The sequence below is a fragment of the Rhipicephalus microplus genome, chromosome 7 (assembly GCF_043290135.1).
Source record: "Rhipicephalus microplus isolate Deutch F79 chromosome 7, USDA_Rmic, whole genome shotgun sequence".
NCBI lineage: Eukaryota > Metazoa > Arthropoda > Arachnida > Ixodida > Ixodidae > Rhipicephalus > Rhipicephalus microplus.
In genome coordinates, this window is record NC_134706.1 from 13,166,034 (window position 1) to 13,193,755 (window position 27,722).

Sequence of the window (27,722 nt, forward strand, 5' to 3'; positions counted from 1 at the left end):
AAAAAAAAATATCCTTGCAGCACTGTTGCCATAGCAAGCACCACAGATGCGTGCTACTTGTCTCCTCAGAGCCATTGCAACCACTAGTTTTTACACCATGGCTGAGGGACAACGATTTCAACTCATTGCAACTGGCAACTGGCAAGCTTTACACGTATTACAGATCTGCCGATCGCAGACGCTTGGCTGCTGCTTCTTCGGCTGCGCACACAAGATCTAATCATCACCGGAGTTGAGGTTCCTGTGCTGCTGAACAACGAGCTGAGCAGATTCATCGTGCCTTCCAGCATTGTTTTAATGAATATGCCAACCTTAGTAAAGTGCTCACAAATTCAAATGCAACATGAAAATGTTAACATAATGACACACTACAGCTCCATTTGACATGTTGCTGCAACTTTCGCTCCTTAACCTTATGTTGGCTCTAACTAGCATATTTACTCGCATACTTTGGAATTTGGAGATTCGAAAGGGAGCTGCACTATTTTTACAGTTTTAGCAAATGCATTCTAAATAATGCACAATATGTAGTCCTAATGAGGGAAAAGAATGAAAATACTAATATAATGGTAGTGACGGACTAAGAATCATACAACAGACTTGAGCTATTACTGCCCAGCTACGACAACCAAGCTTTACAGCACAACTTTAGGCAGTTACGAACACAACGACATGTCTAAATTTTCTTCACATTCGGAGGCATGCATGGCGATTCATCTCAAGGTTGAAGAGAGAGGAAATCGAAAGACTGCCGCAAGTCTTCCACAAACACTCACCTGGTTGCCGAAATTGCTGAGGTTGTCTTCCATGTACTGAGTCGATTTCTGAACGGCCACCACACCGCTGTGGGCCTGATCGTTTCCAAACAGCCCCAGAGCCAGCGCACCACTGAAATGGCAAAAAAGCGAGGCTTGTCAAAATGCGTACGTTGCCAATTTGTCAATGAGAATATTACGAGAATTTGGGCAAGTTTACAGGAATTAGTATTGAACAAGCAGTGCGACAGATTGGGACACAAGGAAGAACAGTGCTCGCCCCGTCCTGTTTTTTATCGTGATTAATTGATTCATATGAGCGGTTTAACGTCACAAAACCACCATATGATTATGAGAGACGCCGTAGTGGAGGGCTCCGGAAATTTCGACCACCTGGGGTTCTTTAACGTGCACCCAAATCTGAGCACACAAGCCTACAGCATTTTCACCTCCATCAAAAATGCAGCCGCGATTCGATCCCGCGATCTGCGGGTTATCAGCCGAGTACCTTAGCCACTAGACCACCGCGGCGGGGGTGTTTTTTTTTTGTGTTCCTCGTCTTTTGCACTACTTGTTCAACGTGAATGAGAATTCTCAAGGGCAAGCGAATTTCAGCATTGTTGTTTCAGTATTACCATCAGCAGCCAAACTGCTTCCACTGCCGCGCAAAGGCCTCTCCCATGCTTCACCAATCAACATGGTGCTGCGCTTGCTTCACCAACATTATACCCGCCCGCTTATAATGAAGACAACACAGCAAGCAAAGGAAAGGAAAATGACAGGTGTAACCTTCAGAGACAAGAAGAGAGCAGAGTTTGTAAAAGAACAAACAAATGTTAAGAATATCTTATTGTAAATTAAAAAAAAAAAGCGAGCATGGGCAGGGCAGAGAGCATTCCCGTTTTCGGCTCAACAATGTCGATAAAAAACTTACACACAAAGCCTTAAGCAGCACTTGACGTGATAAACCCTGACGCACGTTCAACAGTGCTTGATAATTGAATTAGCTCTTAAATAAACGAGAGCTACAGAATTAATGATTTGAATTAACAATCTCCAGATTCATTTTGATCACTCGGGTCTTTAAGAGGCTCTCAAAAGCAGCAAAGGAGAAGTGCTTTTGCAGAAGATTGAAGCGGTACTTAAGAGTGCCTAAGCATAATTCTGATAAAGTAATTTTTATTGTTTTACTTTAAAAAATGTTTCTTCAAATCATATTTTTGCAGGTTTTATTTTATCATTTGGTCTTTCACAGTTTTTACGTTTGAATGTGCCAGTAGCTGAAGTGACACTTCCAGTGCCTAAGAATAATTCTGAACTTTTTATTTCTGTTATTTTTTATTGTTTTACATTAAAATAAGATGTTCTTATATCACCTTACGTTACATTTGATTTCTTAATTTGCTTTATCACAGTTTTACGTTTGAGGTTGCCTATATCGTGAATGAAAAACTCAAGTGCACCTTTCCTGCCCTTGGTCGTAGCGACACCACCTCTAGCAATTAGACAAAAAACGTATCATGCAGAACCATATCAACAAGATTCCACTGTACATGCTGTCAGAACAACTATTTCATCATTATGGCAAAGTAATAACAATGGAAGAAAACATGAGTGTTTCGAAACTGACCAGCACAGCAGTGCAAAGAGTGCCAGCGTCCACTTGAGCGGAGTAAGGCGCCGTTTTTTCTTGAGACCAGAGTCGCAACATCGGCAGAGGAAGAAGATGAGGAATGCCAGGAGGGTGAGGATCAGCCAAAAGCCCGGCACTGCGATTAGGATGCCGAGGCTCTGCAAAGCATCGAGACAGAGGAATTCATGCGTGAACATCGCACAGCACTAATGAAGACATTTGACCACACCGATAACAGTAGTAGGACCACAAGTAAGAATCCCTACAAACAAGACACTAATTACGACAATGAATGTCACACTGATGGGGGAGAAAAGTGGTCATTAATTTTGTAGCACAAAGCAACAAATAATTGTGGCAACAACCCAACATGGGGAAGCTGGTTTATATGAAAAAGCAGACCGTCGCTTGTACCTTGTCGAAACTTACGACGGCCCAATGCTTGTCCCATAATGGTTGTTTTCTGCAGCTGTTCCCACTTATTGGACTGGTTTAGGCTATAGTCTACAAATGGTCTTTTCAGAAGGGACACATAAATATGGATCAATCTGCTCTATAGCTTGGTGCTGGAAAATATGTGGACACTACCCACGGTTCAACAGTGACAACCCGAAAAACCTGCCGTGCTTATCCCTCTCAGCCTCGACTTTCTTCCTTGTCGAAACTAACTTGTTTTGAGCATCCACTGTCACTTTAAACGATTTCAGATTAGATTTCACATTACAAACATAAAGTGGGAGATATGAAAGCACACCAGAGGAAGAATCAGTGGACGGCTTAGAGCTCGATATTCATGTAAATATGCACAACTGTCCTTTTGGGCATTAGATGGACAGTGTTTTGTGGTCTTGTGTGTCACTTAAAATATTTGTGACGTCACTTTGGCATGTTTATCGCAATATTTATGCATCCAGATGCACAATTATCACACAGCAACAGAGAGCCAGAAAGGCATTGTCTTGATCCTTTTTCAAGTTTAGTTATCACTCCATTAGTACACGTGTAAAGTGCTACGCTGTGCAACTACGCTGATTGACTAAAGAACGATCAAGATAACAGTAGAACCTTATGATGCAATTAGGCACACTATGGAAACGTTACAGATTCTCCTGAAACTTAAGTGGCCGATAGTGATAGCGCTGGAATATTTGACGGGACATGTATAAATGCCGACGCACGTCATCACTTGTCACTTAATCGACGGCCGACACTCTGTTCGCCGCTTTCAGTGCCAGTGTCTTGCTGTAACCGGACTGTCTGTTTACCGGTCACAAGTCTGGCTAAATAAACAGTTTCATCTGAACATCCAGCCTGCTCCCTGCATCCACATCATGTCCCGTGAAAATATGCTGCCTAATTGTATATGCTACATTCTGTACCCTCACTGGTGCATAGTTGCTCGTCATTTCTTCTACATTTTTATGCATGTACAGTAAAAGCTTGTTGATTTGAACTAGGAGGGGGCTGTAAAATTGTTGGAATTGAGAAAAGGAGTTAGAAAGCAGCCATCATAATAAACGAACATCCCACCACACTGCACAGAAAGAACCCAAAGAAGCCACCTCTGGACTCTGTTATCATGAATTAAGCGCTCCTATACATTTACAGCAAGCAATTTTATAAATTAACTTCATGGAGCTCTAACAGCAAATGAATTGATTGATTAGTCAGTGATAAGCCAGAAACAGCACCGACATGCATTCATGCGTGTAGGTGTGCTTTAATATGAAATATAACATGCTATTTATGCTCTAATACCCATTTGTTCACATGGCAGAGCAAACGCAAATAACATTAAAAGTAAGCAGTAATTTCCATTCGCTTGCATTTCTTCTGTTGTGACTTCATGAGCATTGTTCACAGTTTGCCCAAGAGCTCCAGTGCAGCATCCAAATTTTCATATCCTGAAAAATGTCGTTGTTTCATTGTTTCGCAGCTCTAGTAAAGTTGGCTTGATTTGGTTTTGCGACACATTATCATCACTCTGGGCACATTTCTGCGAGGAGTGATAAAAACCAGGGGCTCCCAGTTCAAAGTAACCGTTGTGGATACCGGTGTGTTCGAATTACTGGGAGTAGTAATCTGCCATAGAAATACACAGGGTGGTGCCGGGACCAAGGCGTCGGTTCAAGTTAACTATAGGCTCAAATTAAATGACTGAATGAATGAGCTTTTACTATGCTAACACGAGGTCTTTTTGAAAAAACTTTGCATTAGGATTTACATCAGTATTATACTTCGTAACTGTACTGCTGTCTTACGTTTGCAATTACTAATCGATACATAGCAAGCTATAACAGTGCACAAGTTCCTGGGACACTGCAAGTACATACAGTATGAATGGACATGAACAGAATCAAAGTGATATTCTATGCATTGCACTGAAACTCATCCTCAAGTGTCTTCATCTGCCTGTACTGTATGTACAGATGTGCCATCAGCATCAAAATTTTAACAGACCATTGAATCTGTCATTGCTGCAGTTTGCAACCATACCTACAGCAAAACCACACAAGACTGTTCATTGCGAATATGCTAGAAATCCGAACACAAGGTCACGTTCCGAGAGGTGAGAACGCACAGATTTTTCTCAGGTCCTGCATTTTACAGTGTCTAGGCTAAGGACGAAGAATTGCCTAAAAGGTAATAAAGTTCAAGCACGCGGGGTGACTGCATGCTGTGGGAGGGTGATTACGCACCTCGAGGTAAACATTGCTGGTGGGGTCGAACGTGGAATTGACGGGGGAAAAACCGATATCGACGTGCGGCACGGCGTGGAACCAGTCGGCCACCATCGACACCTGGTAGTCCTCGTGCAATGCCATCATGGGGGCTAGGTGTCACTGTCTGCAAGCATGAGAACCGAAAAAAAAAAAAAACATCAGCGTGAAACAAACCTGCTAAGCTTTCTGAAAAGCTGTTTAGAAAGGCTCAAAGTTTAATCTTTGCAATGAAATTTATAACCCTAGTTATAAGAACTTTTTTTTCACCTTGATGTTCACATTTCGAGTTTCACTGCAACGGACACAGCCATTGATTAAACAACTCACACCGCTTCCTTGGCCATTTCTAAAATAATTCTAGCTAGAAGTTAGAACTGTCACCTGTCACTGTCTGCAAACACAAAAACCGGGAAACAATAAATAAACATCAGTCTAAAAGAACCCTCCCCCACTTCTGAAAAGCAGTTTGGAAAGGCTTAAAATTTCAATGCACCACAAAACTAATAGCTTTTTGTTTAAACTTCTTTTTTCACGTAACAGGTCCCAAGTTTTCCTTTCGAGTTCCATTGCTATCAACACAGTCATTCATTAAAGAACTTGCAATTCTTTTTTTTTAATTCAGGAAAAAATTTTAAGAAGCTAGCAGAATTTGCCCAGCACCAGCTGTATCACATATGACGGAGCTACGAGCTAGCATTATCATCTCAATTTACGTCCAATGCAGCATTAAGGCCTCTTAAGGTGACCCATCTAAGTAACCCTGCCTTGTATAACCTCCCTCTGCCTGAAAATTGTGCGATAACACATCAGTTCCTGCTTTTATCTTTCGTTGGCATCTGTTTTGTTTCTCTAATGGAGCACAGATTTTGCTTTGCAAATTGCTATTTGCTCTGAAAATTAAATGGCCTCCCCAATTCGTTTTCACCCCTTTGTCTTGATTAGAGCGCTGACCATCTCCATTCCCTCTTTAAACAACAATATTACCTCCTCATACCAGAAAATCACGGCCATATATTTTTCCTTATATTAGGAGCACTTTAGGGGGCGGGACTGTTGTATGAGGTCATCGTCACTTGGCATAACACTACACGTGTAGCATATTGGCACGAGTGCCAATATGCTACACACCCTAGCAAAAATTCTGATAGAGGTCTGTATCAGTCTGATACAGTTTCCTATAAGTTGTACCAGTCTTGTACCAGACTGATACAAAGTCTTACCAGTTCTTATAGACATTCATATCAGTCTGATACAATTTCTTACCAGTGCTACCAGTCTCATATCAGACTGATACACAGTCTTACCAGTGCTACCAGCTTTTGAATAAGTTTGATTGGTCATTTCTATGGCATATATTAGTCTTTAGGTTTTTAGTCTTTTGTTCATTTATCGGATCTTCAAGATGCATTACTGTCGTTTTAACGGTACTTCATTTTTTGAACACACTGCCCACATATATGTCATTGGTTATTTCTGCATGTATATTAGTGTATCAGTGTTTTCTATTGAACACTTGACAACTATTGTGTGAAGTATTATGATGACTCAAAGAGTGCAACTGGCAGCTTTTGGATGCGTAGAATAAAATGTACAATGTTTCATGGTGGTGCACAATTGACAAACTGAGCTTTAAATATGCAAAGCAGCTTTCAGCCTAGATGAACGCTTTATTCTGTGTACAATTGGGATTGCAGGTGCCAGATAGCAACACAGTTAATGCTGACAATGATAGATGACCCCTAGAAATTTCAAGATACTAGTATCCAAAGCTTATCAGATGACAGTATAAACATAACTTGAAACAATACAAACAAAACTTCTCATCACAGAGCAATATTAACATAATTTCTAAATTTTAATTTATAGGGCCAGTAAACATTCCAAGGGAGATAACTTAATAATCAGTCCACTACTGTGAAATGAGCTTGCTGATACAATAATTTTTCCAAGCGGCGTTGACTCGAAAGCCTCGGGCGGTGCTGCAGTTTCTCCCTTTCACAATACAAGCCAACCCCAGCTGTCTCTCCCACATAGTGCTTTGCCTTTAATGACGAGCCACTACATTAGTGTCATAATCCATACTGGATGAGATAATTTAAATAAACAACGAAATGCTTCTTTGAGTAATCATTAATTGACCTCATCATCAAAACTTAATGCCTCGCATATCCACTGCCAGAAATATTTCAAAGCAAGTTGAGGATTTTATTGCGCACTTCAATCGCTTTCTTTTTTTTTTTTCTCGTCGGTCCCAACAAGCTGCGCCGAAAACTACAGGGAAGAATGGCAGTAAAGAAGTGCGATATGTAAGCACACATTATGAGCTAGAGCATGCTTGAAGAAACACCGTAGCTTTTTCGTGTTGCCATTCCCATGTGCGAGTGTGACTATGCAATGTTAGATTTTGGACAGCAGTGCCAGCATGTGGCAGCACACTGTGGCAAGAAGCACATTCGATTAAAACGCTGCTCTTGATTTATTTTGGCTATAGGCCAATAACATGCTTTCAGTTGTTTTACACCACATACAGGCATCCAAAAATTCGAAGTGAGCACAGTCATCTATATGAAAAAAGTAACTTGCAGCTGCAACATTTGGCTGATATGTTGATAGCAGCATATGTTATTCACAGGTGTGTCTTTACACAAAGCCCAAGCGGTGGCACAGACCTGCTATATTACTTGCCTGTAATCCTCACAAGATTGATAAATCAAAAACCATGTACTAATTAAGGCTAAAGCATTTGACTGCAAAACACACACGTGCACGCACACACAAGAAACTGCCTACCATGAGAAAAGTTCAGTTGTGAAGAGAACAACAATAGAAAGGATCGAGCCTACATTTAGTTGTCCTACCTTGCTAAACTCATATTAGACTGGCTATATATGTCACAAGTTTTAAACAAGTTTGGTACATCAGAAACGTAGCAAACACATCCAACTTTTATGTGCAAACACACTGGCCACATCTTTCAAGCACAACTTTTTTTCTCTGTTTCTGAGCAAATACCAATGTGAGATGGGTTCTTGAATAATTTTGATGTAAGCCTCACACACATGAGCACACACACAGAGCCTGGCAGTTTATTGACATGCACCAGTGTAAAATACATGCCATTGTTGCATTTAAAAAGTGTCGCTCATGCCGACATTGTCGCGAGCCGCATCTGCAGTCCGGTCGGAATCGCTGAGCGAGTTTTCCTCGAAGCCGTAAGTGTCGTCGGGATGAGGATTTTCATTGCTGTCACCATGCGCATCACTCAGACTTCACGTGTCGAAGGCCGCTACTCCAAAACATCAATTACCAGCTAAAGACTGAGATGCTCTTGCTGAGTGTAGCTGGTTGGCCGAATGCGCCTCCACCGCTCCTTGTCCAAGGTACTACATATTGCGATCCAGGCTCCAAATAGCGTTTTTTTTTTCTTCTTTTTGATCGAGGCTGGGGTTGAGTTGAATCCATCTCTCATCGAACTTGAAACAAACTTCAAATAGCGCGCTTGATGGTGTCCACGCAAAGTGAGGCTGCGGCACTGATAATAAGTGAACGGGTAAAGATCGATTACATCGACCAAGGCTTCACATTCACAACCTGCTTGCTGTGCCTTGAATGTTAAGCACGCGGCGCGGATTTCGCAGAAAACTATAACATGTGCCGCGAGATCACGGCGCGAGGTAGTGACTCTTCAGAACTTCTCGCGTGGTGAAGGTGTATTGTACTGTGGGCGCCACGGAAGAAGGTGTTTGTCGCCATGGTGGTCGCTGACTGCCATTATGGTTAGATGATTGTAGTCATAATAATGTGATAGATAAATGGATGATTGAATTGATATGGCTGTACCCTTTAAGTTGGGCGGCGGCTAACGCTACCTAGCCTGACCAACGCGAATATGGCGACACAGCGCATGACCTCTGAAATTGCCGCTGCGCGCCCGTTATTGTGCGTTTGCCATCTTGGAGGCTATGCACAACGTCACCATTTCACAGTAATTGCATTCATTGTTTATATATTATTTGCTGTGAGCTCTAAAAAAACTACCCTCTAAGGTTGTAAAAACATGAAGTAAATCTTTTGCAAATAAATATTTTTGTTTTCAAAAACTAAATTGCATTGTGTTGAGGAAGAAGTCGTGGACTCGTGGTTGCATAAACTACTTGGGAGATCCAGAAATGGCACTGCCATCGTCATCAATAGCAAGTTCGTGGCGGTCTTGGTGCGTGTGTAGTGCATGTGAACATTGTTGCGTCTCTTAATTGCTCAGTATCGCGCCTGTACACTCGCAATTCTCCAAGATGTTTGGTTTCGCGATGATAATTAAAAATTAATAGTCCCGGTAAGTGCATGTAAGTACATCAATTCGAAGTATACAGGCAATTTTGATCCTCACAAGTGGTACCGGGTGTTCTGGAAGGATAACACACACTGCGGCCTCTATCACGCTCAAGTGATTAAGCTTTACGGTAAGTCCGCGCCTCTTGTATTCCCTATACGAAAACAAAGAAGAAGAAGCAGTCGTTCTGAAGTTATTTACTGGTCATATTTTCTTAGGCACCGAGGATGATGCAAGGAATGCAACAGAAAAACGACCATCCATTTCGCAGACCCGATTGCGACTCCTCCGATAGCTGCAGTTCAAAAGAACTGGACAATGAGTCGGCTAAAAAAAGTAAGTTGCAATTGGTCACACTGCAGCTGATATGCTACTTGCAGCGTAATTATTACCGACAGCCAAGTTTGGCTATCGTTGACAATGCGGCTGATGTGCTACTGCGGCGCAATTACAATCAACAGCCAATTTTGCTCTGCACGTGGTGCCGTGTCACACATGAAGCACCAATGCTCTGATATACTCCCCGCCCCCTTAGCGAATATATCAGAGCATCGCTGCTCCACTACTGCGCGGGCGCCGGAACGTCGTATTGAAGGTGTTAGTAAAGTTGCAGTATGCTGAAAAGCGATTTTATTTTATTCTATCGTGGTATGAGCGCAGCTTAGTCACATTTTTTTGTACAATTGACTGGTTTAAAATTATTTTTGCTTGTGCGGATATACGCCCTGTTTGTGCTTGCGAACTAGCAGTGAAATTTGTGTTGGGTTGTCTGCAGTAGTAAGAAACACGACGTCAAGCTGCTGTTAGGCAGAAGACAAAGCACGTCAGCAACCGTTTTAAAAAGCAGCAGGGAGGCCTGCTGTTTGCTAATGCTGAAAAAAAGAACAGAGAAAGAGCTTCTGAAAGAAGTGAATATATAAGCTCAGGGCTTAAAATACAAAAGCATTAAAAAGAATAAGCCTACTGGAAAATGCCCTTCACAGGAAAAATTTCCAAACAGGTTTATCATTTTTTCATAAGCTGTTGTAACGCACTGCTGCTGGGTTGTATGCAGCAGCAAGTTGCTCTATTCTTATAGCGTGCAATTTTGCTGAAAAACAGAATGCAAAGTAAGCTCATGGGTGGCATAGATGCATGCATGTTTTTCTAATCACTTGAAAATGTGCTTTTACAACTTTCACAGTGTGGTGGATATTAAAAAGAATACCACTTGGTCAAAATTTCTTGAGCCCTCCACTACGGCATTCCCTATAATCACACCATGATTTTGAGACGTGGCATGCTATGTTTATCATATATAATATTTGACCATGCACACCTAGGATGGTACCGTGACAATTAAGCGTGCAATATACTTTATTTCTGCACACTCTACTTTTTAATTGCAGCAAAGAACCTTGTCCTTTGCGGGTGTTGCAGCCGCAATCCTCAAAAACAGAAACGACTTGCACCTTTGCCACCACTATGTGCTGCCACGCTGGAACCGCCACAGCGACCACGGACAGCCCTGAAGTAGCCCAGTCAAGTGTGAGGGAGGCTGCACTGCTTATCAATTATGTGCCCACTGACAGAGAGGTATCATAAAACTCTAGTATGCTTTGTCTTGAAGATATATTGCTTTGCTTTAATGAGAAAATGTGCATTGACAAACTAATGTGTGCACATCATCTTTGACTTGTTTTGTAGGTGCATCGGAGCAAAGAAATTGCCGTTTCCAAGAGGTTGTACAATCACCCCATGGGCTTGAAAAGACAGACCCGTTTTGTTCGTGAGGTGGCCGTTACCATTTTTTATACAGCAGGCCAAGTCGGTAGAAGTGTTACTGGCACAGCCTCCAATCCGTCTAAAGGGAAGGCGAAATCTCCCAAGAAGAAAGAAACATATGCTGTGTTTTCAGGTAGGTGAAATTTTGCAATCTGACCAAAATTCATGGAAGTTGGTGGCTCCATATTTGCACGTAATCAGCCGAGGTTTCACTGCCAAATTGTGTTATAATTACTTACTAAAGCTTCAAGTGTAGCTTTTGCCTACTGCAGCTCAGTACTTTTACGCAAGAATCCACAAACTAATTTTAAACAATATTAGAGAGACAGACTGGTAGCACTCCTACTTATTTCCTTGTCATATTGACTCCTCTATTTAGAGTGCACATAATTGTCGCATAATAAGTGCCTGTAAATTGCTTTGTTTTTGATCATGCAGATTTCTTCAACCATTTTTTTGAAGCACACCGTTCTGATTGAAGAGGTTGAGCAAATGAAGAAGCTCCTCAATAAAGCTTTGGCAAACAGAATTAATGACTTTATGAAATCAAAAGATTAACCAAGGAATGGCACATCAAATAAAATATTTTGTTTGATTTCTGTGTTCATATTTGTGTCCTGCTTGCTCTGATGTAGCGGTGCACCTGCCAGTTGGCTAAGCACCGATTCGCTTGTGGGCCTATCATAGTAGAATGCTACACTTATAGGCTGGCACACGAGTACTGGTACACTGATAGACTGGACACTGATAGACTGGTACACTGATAGACTGATACACCTATAGACTGATACAACTGTCAATAATCTGATAGCCTATCAGTTTTTCTATCAGAATTTTTGCTAGGGCAGCTTTCAATATACAACAGCTTTCACTGTAAAACATGCAAACTTAATCAGTTTTTGACCCTGCCTTTTGCAGCATATTGTTGAGTACTCCCCTTGAATCCATAAGCTTCACAGTTTAATTCGTACAAAGATATCATAACATGGCCAAAACACTCCAATGTGTTTTGGCCTCCTTAAGCTGTTGGATTATGATAGTATATGTATGTATTAACGATACTTATATGATACAAATTCTTTTTAGTAAACACTTTCCATGCCAAAAAGAGGTGTGAAAGCAAGGTTCATCCCCTCTCAAGTGGTGGTTCATATTTTTGCATTCACGTGCTCATGTGCTTTCAGCTAAATAATAAACATCAATAACAGAAAAAGTACTTTTTTCTGAAACATTACCCTTTTACAATACAAAAAACAACGCATTCTTTTGCAAGAAGACACTTGATAAGTGTGGAAATACACAGGAGGAAACTGCAGATGACAACGCCACCTTGAAGTAGCTGCGTCAGTCACTGTGACGTCACATATTTCGACAGCACCTACTAGGTCCTACGTCGTCCCTAACCAGTAAAAAGAAAGTACACCGTCCTCTGAGGGGGGGGCCAAAATACAGAAAGGTACGTTAAAATTCGTGATGTCACTATCCGAGATTCGGCGGGAAATTTTAAAAGTTAAATATCGACGCTGCTTTTTTTGCTCAACGCATAAACCTATGGCCGCGGGATCAACAACGCTACAGTCTTCGGAGTATACTTTTATCAGTCTAAACTAATCCATTACTTCACTATAGTGGCCCTTTAACGCTACCTCGCGTGCCCACCTTTCAAGTGCTTCTTTTTTTTTTTTTTTTAATGTTTCATTCTCGCGGTCCCTCCGCGGCACTCCCGCCTCGAGCACATTTATAAACGCGTGTGACGACTAAATACGGCGATGTATGCGTCACTTTCTCCGGACGCGCCTCCCGCAGTCACCGTGTGCAACACGCATGAAACACGTGACAAGAATTTCCGCCGGTGCGAAGCGCGCCATTCGTGGAGGAGGAAAAGGGTACCTGCCCGGGCGAATCGCGGTAAAAAGCAAATAAAGAAAATGGGGGGGACTCGCGCGCGCCTGCACGGAATTGATAAGAGTGACGCAGCCGGTCGAGTTTAATTCGTGGCTGGAGTTATTATTTCCGCCCGCAATTGGTTTAAACTAAGAGCGGGACTAAGTGGTACAAATGTCCCATCAGAACGTTCCACGCGGATCGAGAGACCGATTTCAAAGGCGTGTTTAACGCACAGTACTCGGGAGATTGGAAACGTGAAAATTTAGGGCTACGTACGCATTAAACGCTCCTCTTGTTTTCAGCGTCTACAGTTGTATTGGCGCACAATTCTGACCCGCCTTACATCACAGGCAACATTATTCGCAACGGCATGGTAAGTATACATCGATGACAAACAGCTCCAAATCATGAACAGCGATTTGGCACTGCGCTTGGATCCTGCACTTTTTCCTTTGGCTCAGCATTTCTCGAGCTATAATGCGCTGCATCATTGGCGTGACGTGAGTGATGCAAGGCGCTTCCCAAGTTGTCCTTTCAAGGGAAACCTCCTTTCAAATCGGCGTTAAAGGGGGTCACTGAAATAATACTTATTTTAGTCTGATAAAGACTATAAACTCTGAAAACTCTATAGTGCCGTTAATACCACAACCATGGGTGTTTGCGCAAGGGAAATTTCCTTGTCCTTTCAATTTCTTGGAAGAGAAAATATTCATTCTAAGCGCTGGAAAGGCAACTTGCTGGTAATTGTAATATCATGTAACACTTACGATGAGCCCCCCGGGGGGGGGGGGACACGTGATCGAGAAGGAAAGGAGAAAACGCGCGCGACATAAAGTAGTACATGCACCTTATCGCGCCCGATTTTTACTTTCGCGATTAGGCGTCGACGCACGCGCATGCACGATGCTGTCGAGAGGCTACGTGCTTGAGATAAGGAGCTACGACAGCCCTTTTCACTTCTTTAGCACCCCGCCGTCGGGTCCTTGGAAGAGCAGAACCCTTCACGTGTGGAACAAACGAACACAAAAAAGAAAAAAAAGGAGGAAGACGACGCGTTTGCGACAAGTGACGCGACTTGACCTTCGAGCGCGTGAACGCAGATTCTTTCATGCTAGACGGGACTGAATGTAGTTGTAGCAGAGAACATGGCTATAGTACGTAAGGCAGCTGCGAGTTGATTGGAAAAGGATGAAACTTGGCACAGCAGCTAGGCATGCCGGGAGAGCTCGAAGTTAATGAGCTATGATGAAGCAAAAATGGTAAAGAGCGCGTAGACGTTGTACCGAAGAGGTAAATAAAATTGGAGGGTACGAAAGTCTCGATCGGCACAGCTCTGTTGTCGAGATAATCGCGCACAGGTTTTTGACGATTCTGTGCAGAGTCATAATGCACATCGTACCTGCCGGCGTTATCTAGGGCAGTCGCGATTGAGGGACACATCTACATCGCGACAGTGGTGTGAGAGCGGATCTTGCGACGACCTTGGTGCGTGGATTAAATGTGCATGCACGTCATTACGCAAGCGCACTGGACATAGTTTCTTAATTGATGAGGACAGAGTTGCGCTGGCGCCCATTAGAAGGCGGACGCATTCAGTTGCCCGTGGCCTACCTTATAATTGAGGAAAATAACTAGGCGCGCTCGACACTGCGTCGTAATAACGTGTAATTGTATATTTATACGTCGCAGCGCTGCATGCTCGAACTGCAATTTCGGGAGATTACACGAAAGTGATATCGACTTCACAACGAGCATAAAAAGGGTGTAGTTTGGCTGGTGTGTAGTTATCAGATTAACCACGCAGCGTGGCGGATTTGCAACAGGAAACCGCCTCGACACAGTTGCGGCACCACACCTTAACACGGCGCGTTCTCCATTGTGAGAACCGAAAACAGCGCCCGACCCCGAGCAATCAATACAGGGGAGAAATCGGTAACAAGCGACGCGGGCAGAGAAGAAGTGATGCACGGGAAAGAATGCACAGACGAGAACGCGACAGCAGGATTACCCGGTCGAGATGATCCGCTAGATGGGACAAAGGAAAAGAGAGACGCACAAGAAAGAGATTTCAGTTCGGCAAAGCCGATGCCCCGTTTGAGTGCAACGACATGAACTGGAACAACGCGAGCAGCAGAACATCGCTGCCGAAAACGCGTGGGAGGCGATCTAGATACAGCGCGGAAAGCTTTTTTCGGAAAACAGGACCGAACGTGAGTACGATGCGGGTATGTTGCGAGCTGGCGGACGAAAAAAAAAAAGTTTCTACGGCTTTAACACTACGGTAGTCGAGTGTTTCGGGCGGAGCGCGCTCCGAAGACCACTATGTATCGACCCGCGCTGCTTCCAAACTCCATTGGCGCTAGCACGACACGAACCATGCACTATTTTTTTTTATTTATTCTTCGCCCTCGCTTCTTGCCTCCCCAGCTGAGGGCAGTTTGAGCGGCCACCGCTGTGTTTATAATCGCCAAGGCCGGAGGGCTGGCTCTTCCGCTACTAGCAAGGCGGAATGCAACATTGCGCGCTAGATGCGCCGGAGCGCGAGCGTTTTAATCCGAGCGCACGTCAAAATGGAAGGCTATACGCGGACATTTTGGGGGCATGTCCGAGCGAGAGAAAAAAAATAGATAGAAGGCAAAGGGAGTTGAAGACCAGGGAGGCGCGCGGGGACGTGCGACGCTGTTCTGGAGCAGAGGGACTCACCGCTCGTTGAATCGATGGCTGTGACGCGAGAGGCGCAGGGATGGGGGTTTCTTCCCTTTTTTTTCCTGCTTTTTTTTCCTTTTTCGCCGCGAAGACGACGTACGTTAGCTAGCCGTCAAAGATCATAGCCGCGGAGTTCCTCTTCTCCCCGGACGCGTCGTCGGTCTCGTCGGTGTTGTGGCTGCACGCGCCGAGGAACACGCAGAGATGCTGCGAGCGCGCAGCAGGAAATTGGTTATCCGGTTGATTCTTCACATAGTCTCTCTCCTCCCGCCCGCGATAACCACACGCACACAACAACCCGAGGAGAGATCGCACACTCCGGCCCTACGCGGCCGCCGCTGGCGAGCAGGGACGGCAGGGACCGCCCCAAGCGCACCCACTTCTCGTTGGCAAGGGGGGTTCGAAGAAAGAGTGAGAGAGAGGCACGCGTCGCGATGCGTCACGGAAAGAAGGAAAGAGAACGGTTCTGTCACCCGCCGCCAGGGCAAAACCTTTGCGCAGACGAAGGAGCGTTACGGCGCTAGTTACGCTCTTTTTTGAAACGTAATGTGCGGGTCATCTATCTATACGGTTAATCCCCTTTGTTTGGGAAGAGCTAGGACAACTTGACTATGGGCATTTAGCGCGCCACTTTTAAAAATTCACGCGATCGGCTTTTGGTTTGAATAAGTCTCGTTGCTGCGGAGACGCACTGATTACACAATTCCTCTGCACCTATGCAACTAGGAATTATATTAACAGTAACAAATTCCACGCGCACCCGGGTCACAGCTTTGATCTTTCTCGGCGTTCTAACAGAAGCAGAGCTGCATTTTCGGCATATGCCCCCTGTAGTGTGTAAACTCGCCGCTGGGACCACTTGCTTCCATTTCAACTCGTCGTGGTTACAGTTGGTAGCCACTATGCTTGTAACCGGAACCAGCTGATTTCCAGTATAAAAGTAGGCCGGAGATCGCATTATACAAACTTCACTTCCCCCCAAAAGACTTCCACCTGTAGACACTTATGCTTCTCAGCAGGACATAACTGAAACCAGAATCAGTTGATCCCAGAGATTTCCAGTTAAGCCACTTTCACCATGGATACGACATTCATCCTTCACAGAGCGATTGTCCGTACACTAGCATTTCATCATCATCATCAGCCTGACTACGTCCACTGCAGGACAAAGGCCTCTCCCATGTTCCGCCAGTCAACCCGGTCCTGTGCTTGCTGCTGCCAATTTATACCCGCAAATTTCTTAATCTCATCTGCCCACCTAACCTTCTGTCTCCCCCTAACCAGCTTCCCTTCTCTGGGAATCCAGTTAGTTACCCTTAATGACCAGCGGTTATCCTGTCTACGCGCTACATGCCCGACCTATGTCCATTTCCTCTTCTTTATTTCAACTATGATATCCTTAACCCCCGTTTGTTCCCTAATCCACTCTGCTCTCTTCTTGTCTCTTAAGGTTACACCTACCATTTTACTTGCATTTCACATAATTTCATATAACTCTTCAGTAAGTTTACCCAAACCATGCTCACTACTGTGTTAATGCCAACTTGTGTGGTTGCACCCATGCATTGCATATTTTTCGCTATAATTTTCTGCTGCCAGTGCAGTCAGGCATGTATTTTAATCTTGCCTACCTGCATAAATATCACCTAGAGAGCTGCAGCAGTGCCAACAAATTATCCCAGAAGCTTTTCAGTGAGAGAAAGTGGCATACATTCGCCAGCATAATCTATTTTGGCATGCTATACGACTATAAAACCAAGTCCTTCATAACATGCAAGTTCTTTCCTGCAGAACGCTATACAGCTGCCGTGCAGACACTACAGTGCTCAGCCGCAACAATAAGTAAGCCTATTACGTAGCATGTTCTAAAGAACAATTCCCACATTTTAGTACCTTGCTGTTCTAATAAAGTGTTTCACTTGTTCTCGCAGACCTGCAAGTCTTCTAAATGTGAACTGACCATGGTGAAGTGTCACCTGGTGAGCCGGCAAGTAGATTTCACACTTCCACAACTCCTGATGTGACAATTGCTTAAGACGAATGTTTTATTGAACAGCAGTGCCGAGCAGTGAGATTTCGCGCCTGCTTTAACAGAACACCTCGATCTTCGAGGTGTGAAATGGTACAAAAACATCTATGTGATCATGTGCATTCCATACAGCGATGTAAACAAGTACAAGTAATCAGACTGACAGAGGCAGCTTAAAATAAAAAAAAAAAAACAAGAGGGCATGTTTATGTAACAGAATAAATAATAGGGTGCAAGCAAACACAGTGGGACCACAACAGCATAAACGGTGAGCAGGAATGAATGCCTCTTTGCAGAGCCTGACAGTGAATTTTTCTAGCACTCGGGCATAGATGAATCACATCACTTGCGTAGAAACAGCAGCTTTCTTATTTATGAATAGGTACATTGAGTGTGAGGGCCAGTAACAGACAGGGTACCCATCCTCTTTAAGAACTATGCGGCCTGACATTTCTCAGGGGCCAGCTGAATTCGTAGTGAACGACAAGATGGGTGTCTGGTCCTTTGAACTATTTATGAACTGTTCCATGCTCGTTTGCATATGACCACAGGTCTATGTAGAAAAGGAAAAAAGAGTGCCCCCACCTCCCTAAAGGGAATCGTGAGGAAATGCATTGCGTAGCATCCATAACGGCGTTTAGCACTTGAGAACCCAGCATTAGAAGAATAATGTTTTCTTTTTTTCTTAGATCGTGCAGCTTATAGCGCCGTTCACCACACGTGGCGTTTTTCTGTCGTGAGAGACGCGGTATGCGTTACCAGCTCTAGTAGCTAGCGTGCCTGGTTAAAAAAATGCGTTGAGAACTCGCTGTTTTCAGGCTGTGCCAAGGCAGCACGAATGCTACAAACGCCTTTCAAATGCACTGCTTTGAGGCAGTGGCAAGTCAAGGAGGTGGGGGCTCCGATTGTTAGAGGCGAGAATGAACGCGCGCGCTAGCAGCTGTTGCTGCCAGCTGCCGTCGCCAAAGCACGGCATGGTGGGGGCTCCGGTTGCTAGGGACGCGCACGCCCACAGCTGTTGCTATGGGAGAGGGCGGTGGACGGATCCTGACCGACGCCTGACATAGCCCGAATAAGAAATGCATTCGCATTTAAAAACCGCAGCATTCCGCTAGTACGACACTGTGCTATGCATTCTAGACAGCTCTGGCTAGACCCTGGATCTGCCACGATTATTCCAGGCCTTTAAGGCTGGAGCAATCACCAAAACCCAACTTAAACGTCACTTTTGGCGTGAGAAAGTTTTAATGAAAGCTGCTGAAATTCCTGCTGGTATAAGTGGCACTTTTATATGGTGGTAATAGTAGAAATATGAAAACTATATGGTACAGGGGTGAAGTGGGGATGTCATGTAAGAAAAAGCACTACTGTGGCAGTGATTTACAAAAGTTGCACACTCGCACATGGCACCAAAACTATCTCACAAACGCACTGACCAGCGACCAACACCTGTACGCTTGATAGATGGTAGTAACACATGAATTTTGTGCTTTCACAAAATTCGTGCAACTGTAGCTTTTGCACAGTATAAATGAAAGCATACTTTTTATTGACTAGCCAAGTCAATACCAACGTTCTAGGTTTCATGTAGGTTTAAGGACTAAATTTTGAATGTTCTTCATGCAAACTGAAAACTTGTTTATAAGTGCCACAGACAGCTAACACTTGCAAAAGCTGAAGGAACGGAGCTAAAGCTTCACAATAAATCCATAATACAAACAACTCAAACAGTTTTACAACCTTAATTTGTGTTTATACAAATCACTTCAAAAATGGCCCCACCAAATGAACTGGAAATCTCCTACGAGGCAAATTTTACATTTCTGTGTAAGAACAACACATTAAGGCTGTTTGAGCACAGATAAGCTGCTCTCTTCTCACACTGGCCTTGTCTGAAGCCTTGCTTTTGTATACTAAAAACAAAAAGTGCTAAAATTGTTTGAACTAAAGCACGCCACGAAAAGCTATCAAGGCAGAACACATCGATTTCAGAATAAAAACTCAAGCAATTACACAACTTTTGAAGAGAAACGGTGCTACAGGAAACTGCACGGCAGGAAACGGCAAGATAACACACAGAAATTCTCGTCCTAGTACTATACCCTGAAGCCTTTGCAATATGTATTTCCTTGACTGGTTCTCAGTCTCCTTTCAATGGCCGTTAATCAGGGTTGCCAAGCTATTTAGCTCATACAACATAACCATATCCGCAAACAACGATTTTCCACGGGTGTAAAGTGTGGAAATATCATGATGCAAGCTCAAACAACACGATGCTCCCCAGAACCTTGCGCAACCAAGCGGTGTTCACCAAACAACGTAGAGGTCCCAGAGGAAAGTTCTTGCTACCACATTGACAAAAAAGCCGGGATAAATGGGAACAGCAACTGAGCATCTAAATTATCACATCAATAAATTTCTACACATTTTAGGTACCCATACCCAAGCCTTCCAGGTACTGATAACATTCCAAATGAAATCGTGACACATTAACCACGAATAGCAATCTTCTGTAGTGAAAACGTGTGAATGATGTGGTCAACTTAACTGTGGACGACGTCTCGGACATTGTGGCCCATGACACCTTGAAAACACAGCAACTCTTCTTCACACCACCACTGGTGCTCCATTCTTGGAATTCCACTATCGTGCATGCAAACCAGCTCCAAATCTGACAGGACTTAAGTGGTTACCACAATGCAAGTTCACAACACGGATACAAGAGGAGAATAAGTTCACAGATGAAGAAGCAGAAACGTGGTAACAGGCTCAAAGAGCTAACTATTCAAATTGCTTACTACTACATATTACTACTGATAATCTCGCAAATGTGACATGAACACAGTACGTGCTGGCAGTTTTTTTTTTTCTTTTTTCATTTGGCATCATAACCCCACCGCTCATCGAGGCATATCAAAGTCCACTCCGTTAAACCATCACCCAATACACAGGAGACCTGTCGCTACAACTACACACGGCTTGGTGGGACACTTCGGGAACAATACTACCACACTGGCGACAGACTAACGCAGTTTGCACAAGTCACTTGCATTTTTTCACTCACTGCAGTTCCGTTAATCAGTACATACAGACAACACCAACTTCACTAGTGTACAGAAATCAGCCACACAGAGACCAGTTTTTCGAAAAGCTGCCTGAAAAACAGCTCTATAAATTTACAATAGAAACAAAAGTTGGTTTTCGCCACCTTTTAAAACACTGACGGGCAGTCTTCATACATTACTACGGCAATCGCCCTCTAAAAACAGCGTTACCCTGAACGCAACATATTCACACATCTGCACATTGGTCTTCATCCATTCGACTTGACAGCCATATCAAGTGCACTTTTTCCTAAAGACAAAAGTGGACAAAAGTGGCCCACCAAGGCAGAAGAAGCCTTGAGGAAACAATTAGAAAAAAAAAAAAGAGCTCACCAAATATACAAGTTTTCAAGAACCTGGTAAGTAATCACATAAGAAACAAACCAGAGCTTGCAAGAGCTTTCGACTCACGAAAGCATCCGACAGAGTCTTTAGCAAGGCCATTACGCAACACTTGCTGAAGTATGGTCTGCTTGTGAAAGTACGTCTAGCTTAAAACATTACAAGTGCTCCAAACACCTAACAGAGCACAACGATGGTCCCGCCACTCAGGATGTTCTTTCCCACTGCGGTAGAGGGCTCGGCAGGTTGTGGTCCTCTGGGCTAGTTTTTGTAGTACACCAGTTAAGGCATGTCACATGCCGGTGCCAGCCGTACCGGCCGTTGATCTTGGGAGTGCACCAAACGGATACCGCGTCTTCTCATGCTTCGAAATGTCGCGCTCCGTTCGGTACCTCTTTAGACATCAGGAAAAACCTTTGTGATTGGTTTACGGTGCAGGCAGAACAATGGCATGCTCACGTGGTGGCTGGTCAAAGTTTTACCAATTGAACTGTGAATCTGCCCAAGCACTGCCTCATCCCATTTCTCCGTACCTCACTAATACGCTATCTATGTCCCTGGGGCTTTCTACACAATGCTCTGTGAAGTGTTTCAGCCAGAACATCTTAAGGAACACATATAAAAGCAGTCCTCTTCCCAAATCATGGCAATCGAGGAAAGACAAGACATCCGTACCTGCAGAATGCCTTTGAGGCACAGTGGCAGAAGGGCTCTGAAGGTACAAGCACCTCCCACTACACGCCTCACACCCTCAACCCCACTTTCACAGGGGGCACCACTCTACTCCATAAACGACAACCGTTGCCCCATTCGCGGCCCCCGAAACACTGGGACTCTTTAGAGTGTTACATTCCATTTTGCAGTCTTCGGCGCTTGGCGGAAAACTCGCGTCACTGTACACCGTGCCATTTCCGCCACGAGGTCGAAAGAGCGTCTCTACAAATGAGCGGCCGACGAATGTGCGGTCGACGAATGAGCGGCCGACGAATGAGCGGCCGACGAATGAGCGGCCGACGAATGAGCGGCCGACGAATGTGCAGTCGACGAATGAGCGGCCGGGAGTTGCAATCGGCGGTCTCTGACGTCACAGTACACTTGCAGATTCTTGACGGTCGTGTAGACAACAGAGGCACTGACCAGGCCATAGTCAAGCAGGTTGCACATGTGCAGGACGAAGTTGCGGTACAGGTTTCGCTGAATGAGCTCTTGGCCCTTCATCTCGACGAACGAGTTGCAGGCAAGCGCTATCTGGCAGTCGCCGACAAACCTGAAAAACGCGCGAGAGGAAAAGTTGTATGATCCACAGAGCACGTTACGCTTTAGCTGACTGACTAATGGTCACTTCACAAAGGTAAATGCTCGAATAGGGCTTTTTCAAGAAAAGAGACGGGTGGACAGGAACCGCATTCCACACTTCTATTTACAATAGGAGGAACACAGAAAGCACCTTTTGTAAACCTTTTCATAACAGAGGAAGGGTGAGAAAGCACCTTTTGTGCACCTTTTTACGAAAAGGGAGGAAGCACTTTCATGCACCTTTTCATGAAAGGAGGCAGTGAAAAAACACTTTCTGTACACCTCTCTATGAAAGGATGCAGGCAAAGAGAAGGCACCTGATGTACACTTTTTCATGATGAGAGGAAGAAGGGTGCACTCTTTCTGACACCTTTTAATGATAACAGCAAAAGAGAGAGAAACCGTTATCTGTACACCTTTCTGTGATAAAAAGGGAGAAAGAGACAAAGCACCTACTGTGCACCTTTTCATAAAAAAGCAGCAGGGAAGGCAAAAACACTCTTTTCACACATTTTCATGCTAAGATGGAGGAAAAGAGCACCTCATGCACACCTTTTCGGGATAACAGGGATGAAGAGTGAACGCACCTTTCATACAGCTTTTCATGATAAAAACAAGGAGAAAGAACAGGTTTTCTGTACACCTTTCTGTGATAAGAAAGACAGGGAGAGGGAAAGCACCTCTCGCCTAGAGTGCTGAGCGCAAGCAAAAAATGCAAATGCAGTCATTTCTTCAGTATCTCCAGGTGGGGGTTCCCACAGTTTTGCAACAGTCTAGTATGTGTTAAATTTCTACAAATAAAAAGGCAAACAAGCTGAGCCAGCCAAGCCAGCAGTAAGGACCACAAGGGGCACACATATAGTTTAGGCATGCTAAAACAAGATGTTTGAATTTTAAGCTGACACATTCATGAGTGAAGCAATACAGTGTAATGCTTCCTTGCCATGTCCAGTAGGTGTAGCATGAATTCTATGCAGCAAAACTCACTCTCCCATCAGACCAAGCTTATTTAATGGGTATACTGGTCAAAATATTGAGGCGCTGCAACCCACATGCAAGGACTGCACTGGCGACATGATGAAACATAGTGGTGCTCTATCTTTCCAAGACATTGTGGCGCACTCAAAACTCTCATAGAGACACAGCGGACAAGAATCGTGCACCAGAGGCAACATAGATGAAACTCCAAGAACGGCACACCCACCAGTCCGTCAGTGTATGAGACAGCTTTCAAGTCTACAGCTCAAAGTAGACATGCATAAGTAGCTGGAGTCGGTGAAAGACCAACACTCACCCATATTTCATGATATGCAAGTTCCACATCTTCATCAGCTCTTTCTCTCCTTCGTTTACATCAGTAAACTCGTCGATCATCTACAAAAGAGGAAGAAAAGAAAGTGGAGCTGACAGGCTTTAATTAACCATGAAATGCACCGACAGGGAGATATGTATCTATAGCAGAAAATTGTCGTGGCAATCGACGCCAAGGTGAATCTAAGTTACGAAAACTACAGTTCACAGCACACGTCTCTGGCCGCGAGGGTCAATATGAAACCAGGTGTGCATTATCAATACAGGAATCGCCGACTCGTACGACTTACAATGAGCACAGTGAATGGCGGCACACAAGGCCAAAAACTAAATGCTCATTTAGTGCAAGCTGCCACAAATGCAAAACAATAACCATGATTAAGTGGATAAGTACTCGAAATACAAAATGCCGCTGTATTTAGATCCCAAACTTCCGGCAGTTGAAACAGACCTATGGTGCACAGTAGCAATCTTTTGTAGTTTTTGTGTCATTAGGGAATCAGAAGCCCCCCATCAGATCACTAAATCAATCAATCAAACAGACAACCAATCAACCGCAAAGTTGCCCTAACCCTCCCTAACACTACAGTGAAAACACAATGCTACAGTTTTAGTCTTGAAACTTGCTAAGTACTGGTAACAGAGCCAGCTCCTTACCATCTGGGTCTTGGTGCGCAGCCACTCGGGATCATTCTCAGCTTCACTGTCTTCGTCAATCTCCTCAGGCCTGATGGGTAGGCACGTTTCCGTGTGATAGTAGAGTCTGCAAATTAAAGGAGTGGTGCCAGCAAATTTCGAGGCTATAACAAGCCTGCCGTGGGTTTCCTCCGTATGCAAAGACAATCCACACGAATTATTGGACACAGCAAACATTTAGAATACATGCTGATTCTCCCGACTGAGACTCGCCACTGACGTAGCTCTACAGCGAAGATCTCGAAAGTTGTAGTGATGCCACACCAGATCTGTAGTGACGTGAGTGACCTCTGGACCTCCAACACTTCCACAGCGTACGTACCGGCAAGGCATCGTTTGATACACAGCTCGTGGCAGTTGCGGCAGGCCCCGGCAACTCTCGACATGTTTATTTTGCACGCGTGTGCGAAAGCAGACGATACTTGGCACGACGTGCACCACACTTTTGTGTAGTCACATGACCGTGCCAGCTACACTGCTACGTTGTCGCCCAACTCGGCGCCCAGAAACGGAAACCAAAAGGTGTCCACGTAAATGAGGAGACATTAGATTATTTAGCAAGAATACACGAATCTTGCCTCGTTCATGCTTCTTGGAGCTACAAGAAACGCTTGCAGTAAAGAATGCACAAGCCGCGCATACGGCGGCACCAAGCTTCTAAGGACGTAAAAAAAAAAAGGAGACGCTCAAAAAGACTAAGGAGCCGTCTTTTTCCGCTAAGACACCATAGCGAAACACGAAAACAAGAATGTAAGCATCGCCATTCCCTTGACAAGGCTTAGAGAGTTGGCATGGCCTGGACGTAGGCTCACCTGTTGTGCCCAGAGATGTACGGCCGTGGCTGCTCGATGTCCGGCTCCTCTTGCTCCATGAATTCCGACAGACTCAGGGGTGCTCTCTTGGGCCTGAAACAACAACAACAAAAAAAAATTCTCAACAGATGGCAGCAGAAGTACGGGAAATAAAATGACACACCGCAAGCAGCCAGGGATTGGCTCCCCGTAAAAATAACAAAGGAACGGTCATGTCGAAAGAAGTACGGGAAATAAAATGACACACCGCTAGCAGCCGGGGATCGGTCCCCGTAAAATAACAGTGGAACGATCACGTAGAAGGCCAGTCACCTCCTCTTCAGGTGGAAGCCGTAAGCTACGCTGACGAGTTTTGTGACAGTTGACAAAGCAAACGAGCCTAATCGCAAAAAAAAATTTGCAAAAAAGTTCGACAAGAACACTGCAAGTTTGACACCCCGTCACAAAATAATAATAATAAAAAAAGCCACAATACAGATGGTTCTGTAATGCCAACTAATGTAAACGTCGATAAAATCACGCACGCCCTTTCTATCATCTCATTCAAGTGAAACGTGTACCGAAGGTGATATCACTGCAAATGACTAAAAAATAATTGGTAGAAACATGATAGCTGCACAGAAGATAACCTGAGACCCTCTACTACAAACTTGCACTGTTGCTGCTGGAACCAAGGGAAAAGGACAAGCGAGCATCGATAAGCGGCCGTGTGGCAGGAAAGCGCTGCCACGAAACAAAGTATCTACTAGATTCATGGTTAGTAATGGCGAGAGAAACGGCATTGTTCATCAGGAAGTTTCGAAGTGAATGGTATATGCGTTGTTTGGTGCGTCCAATTCGGTTTTGCCAGCTAAATTAGATTCCATCACTTCGTGGTGATTACCAGTGGCTGCCTTAAAAAAAAAAATTTGAAGTGGCAGTCGACTGTTCGCAAGAAGGACTTGAATTCGCCTATTTGACTCCATTCCTTATTTCTACTGGTAAAAAAAATTTTACTAATTTAATTTCTGCCATTACTACTGTCATAATTAATGCTTGTACACATGCGATGATGCCCTCTGCCACAGTAAAGGTAGCGCCGCAAGTAGCGCACACATACCTCCTTCATGTAATTTTTTTTCTATTATGTTAGACACATTTCTTGAAACGACCTGTAATATATTGGGCAACATATGGAAAATATACGGAATATATTGGGGCAATATACGGAAATACGGAATCCACAACAAGCGGAGGCTCACCGGCAGACCAAGACGCAGGTGACGGGCGTGCGCCGAGCCGGCCCCGTCCAGCCAAAGGCGTATCCCGTTTGAGTGTGCAGGTGCTGCGGGTTGCCGGAGTACGATCCGTCGAAGCTCTCGTTGATGGAGACATCGATGCGCGCTCCTTTTGGGTGAGGCTGTCGGACACAAACAGCAAGTCATTCCAAGACTCTCGCGGCGATCCGTAAAGGAGCATGTTGCGATATAGAGCACACGAAAAAGTCTTCACGACCACCCATAGTCAAACTTTCAGCTGAAACATTACCCATTGTCCTTTTCGTATGTAATGTAATTCATACCTAAAGGGGAATATATTCTAAAGACTAAAGAGATTGCGACAATTGCAGCACAGTCTTAAAACTTGAAATTCGGCAAGATGGCGCATGATGCTGCACAATGCATCCCAGGTGTCCACACGCGTACATGTGCCATCATACGAAACAGCGCCTCCTTTACCTTTTTTCAATGCCAGCCAAATTCGGCCATACCCCACCACCTCCTCTGGCCCTCTTCTATTCTCACCCTTCGGCTAGCCTTCGGATGTGCCTTGCATTCATTTCTGGGGGAGAGAACCCTTTATGTGGTGCCTCATGACGGAAGTCAGATTAAGTAATCTTTTGTTCAGTCGTGTACAGATTTGTGGGGCGGCATCTTGCATTCCTCAGGTTCGCTACGTTGGCGGTCACGCTGGCTCTGAGACACTGTGTTTTGAAATAGCGCACCTCCATTGATGCCGCTACGTATGCAACAAACAGGGATGCGTCACTGCGACGCTTTGGCATGCGCTGCCTTTGAGAGGTGCCACAAGAAAGCTGTGAGGTGGCGGCCCTGTTTCGAGCCAAAAGGAAGGAGCACGAAGGAACGAATGTGACAGACGCATGATAGTGGAGAGGAAAAGCGCATCTATTGCATTCCCTTCAGAAAGTGCTCGAATGCATATGCGACACTAGTAGCCACACTATTCATGTGGCACTGCATCATGACCACTTTTTGAACTAAGGCATAGCATTGAGGAGCGAGCGTGTGCACTGGGATTGAAAAAAAAAAAAAATAGAGGAGGTGTTGCACAGAA

General features: G+C 44.4%; 3 protein-coding genes across 13 annotated transcripts in view; 1 reads left to right on the forward strand and 2 right to left on the reverse strand.

Annotated features, from left to right (window-relative positions):
* LOC119180134 (protein tweety) overlaps positions 1–16,169 on the reverse strand; it is a 44,280-nt gene extending 28,111 nt beyond the window's left edge. For all 9 annotated transcript variants that reach the window (XM_075868683.1, XM_075868682.1, XM_075868680.1 and 6 more), the window contains exons 1-4: positions 15,796–16,169; positions 5,088–5,235; positions 2,386–2,546; positions 777–888 (exon numbers count right to left, since the gene is read on the reverse strand). In XM_075868683.1, coding sequence (XP_075724798.1) covers positions 777–888; positions 2,386–2,546; positions 5,088–5,216 — 402 coding nt within the window. In that variant the 5' untranslated portion in view covers positions 5,217–5,235; positions 15,796–16,169. The remainder of the gene's footprint in view (positions 1–776; positions 889–2,385; positions 2,547–5,087; positions 5,236–15,795) is intronic.
* Positions 9,128–11,800, forward strand: LOC142766813 (uncharacterized). 2 transcript variants are annotated; one of them, XM_075868038.1, is made up of 5 exons: positions 9,131–9,571; positions 9,660–9,777; positions 10,830–11,016; positions 11,128–11,338; positions 11,644–11,800. In XM_075868038.1, the coding sequence occupies exons 3-5, from the start codon at positions 10,906–10,908 to the stop codon at positions 11,682–11,684; spliced, it is 363 nt and encodes a 120-aa protein (XP_075724153.1). In that variant the 5' UTR covers positions 9,131–9,571; positions 9,660–9,777; positions 10,830–10,905; the 3' UTR covers positions 11,685–11,800. The 2 variants fall into 2 exon arrangements, with proteins under 2 accessions (XP_075724154.1, XP_075724153.1); XM_075868039.1 differs by having other exon boundaries at positions 9,128–9,777.
* Positions 16,170–21,815: 5,646 nt separating the features above from the next.
* Positions 21,816–27,722, reverse strand: part of Su(z)12 (Polycomb protein Su(z)12) — a 33,715-nt gene continuing 27,808 nt past the window's right edge. For both annotated transcript variants that reach the window (XM_075868687.1, XM_037431358.2), the window contains exons 11-15: positions 26,630–26,787; positions 25,389–25,481; positions 24,538–24,643; positions 23,864–23,943; positions 21,816–22,540 (exon numbers count right to left, since the gene is read on the reverse strand). In XM_075868687.1, coding sequence (XP_075724802.1) covers positions 22,210–22,540; positions 23,864–23,943; positions 24,538–24,643; positions 25,389–25,481; positions 26,630–26,787 — 768 coding nt within the window. In that variant the 3' untranslated portion in view covers positions 21,816–22,209. The remainder of the gene's footprint in view (positions 22,541–23,863; positions 23,944–24,537; positions 24,644–25,388; positions 25,482–26,629; positions 26,788–27,722) is intronic.

Coding starts and splice junctions, on each gene's coding strand:
- LOC142766813 (XM_075868039.1), top strand. CDS start 10,906: ATGTGCTGCCACGCTGGAACCGCCACAGCGACCACGGACAGCCCTGAA. Junction 11,017..11,127: donor ATGTGCCCACTGACAGAGAG/GTATCATAAAAC, acceptor CTTGTTTTGTAG/GTGCATCGGAGCAAAGAAAT. Junction 11,339..11,643: donor AACATATGCTGTGTTTTCAG/GTAGGTGAAATT, acceptor TTGATCATGCAG/ATTTCTTCAACCATTTTTTT.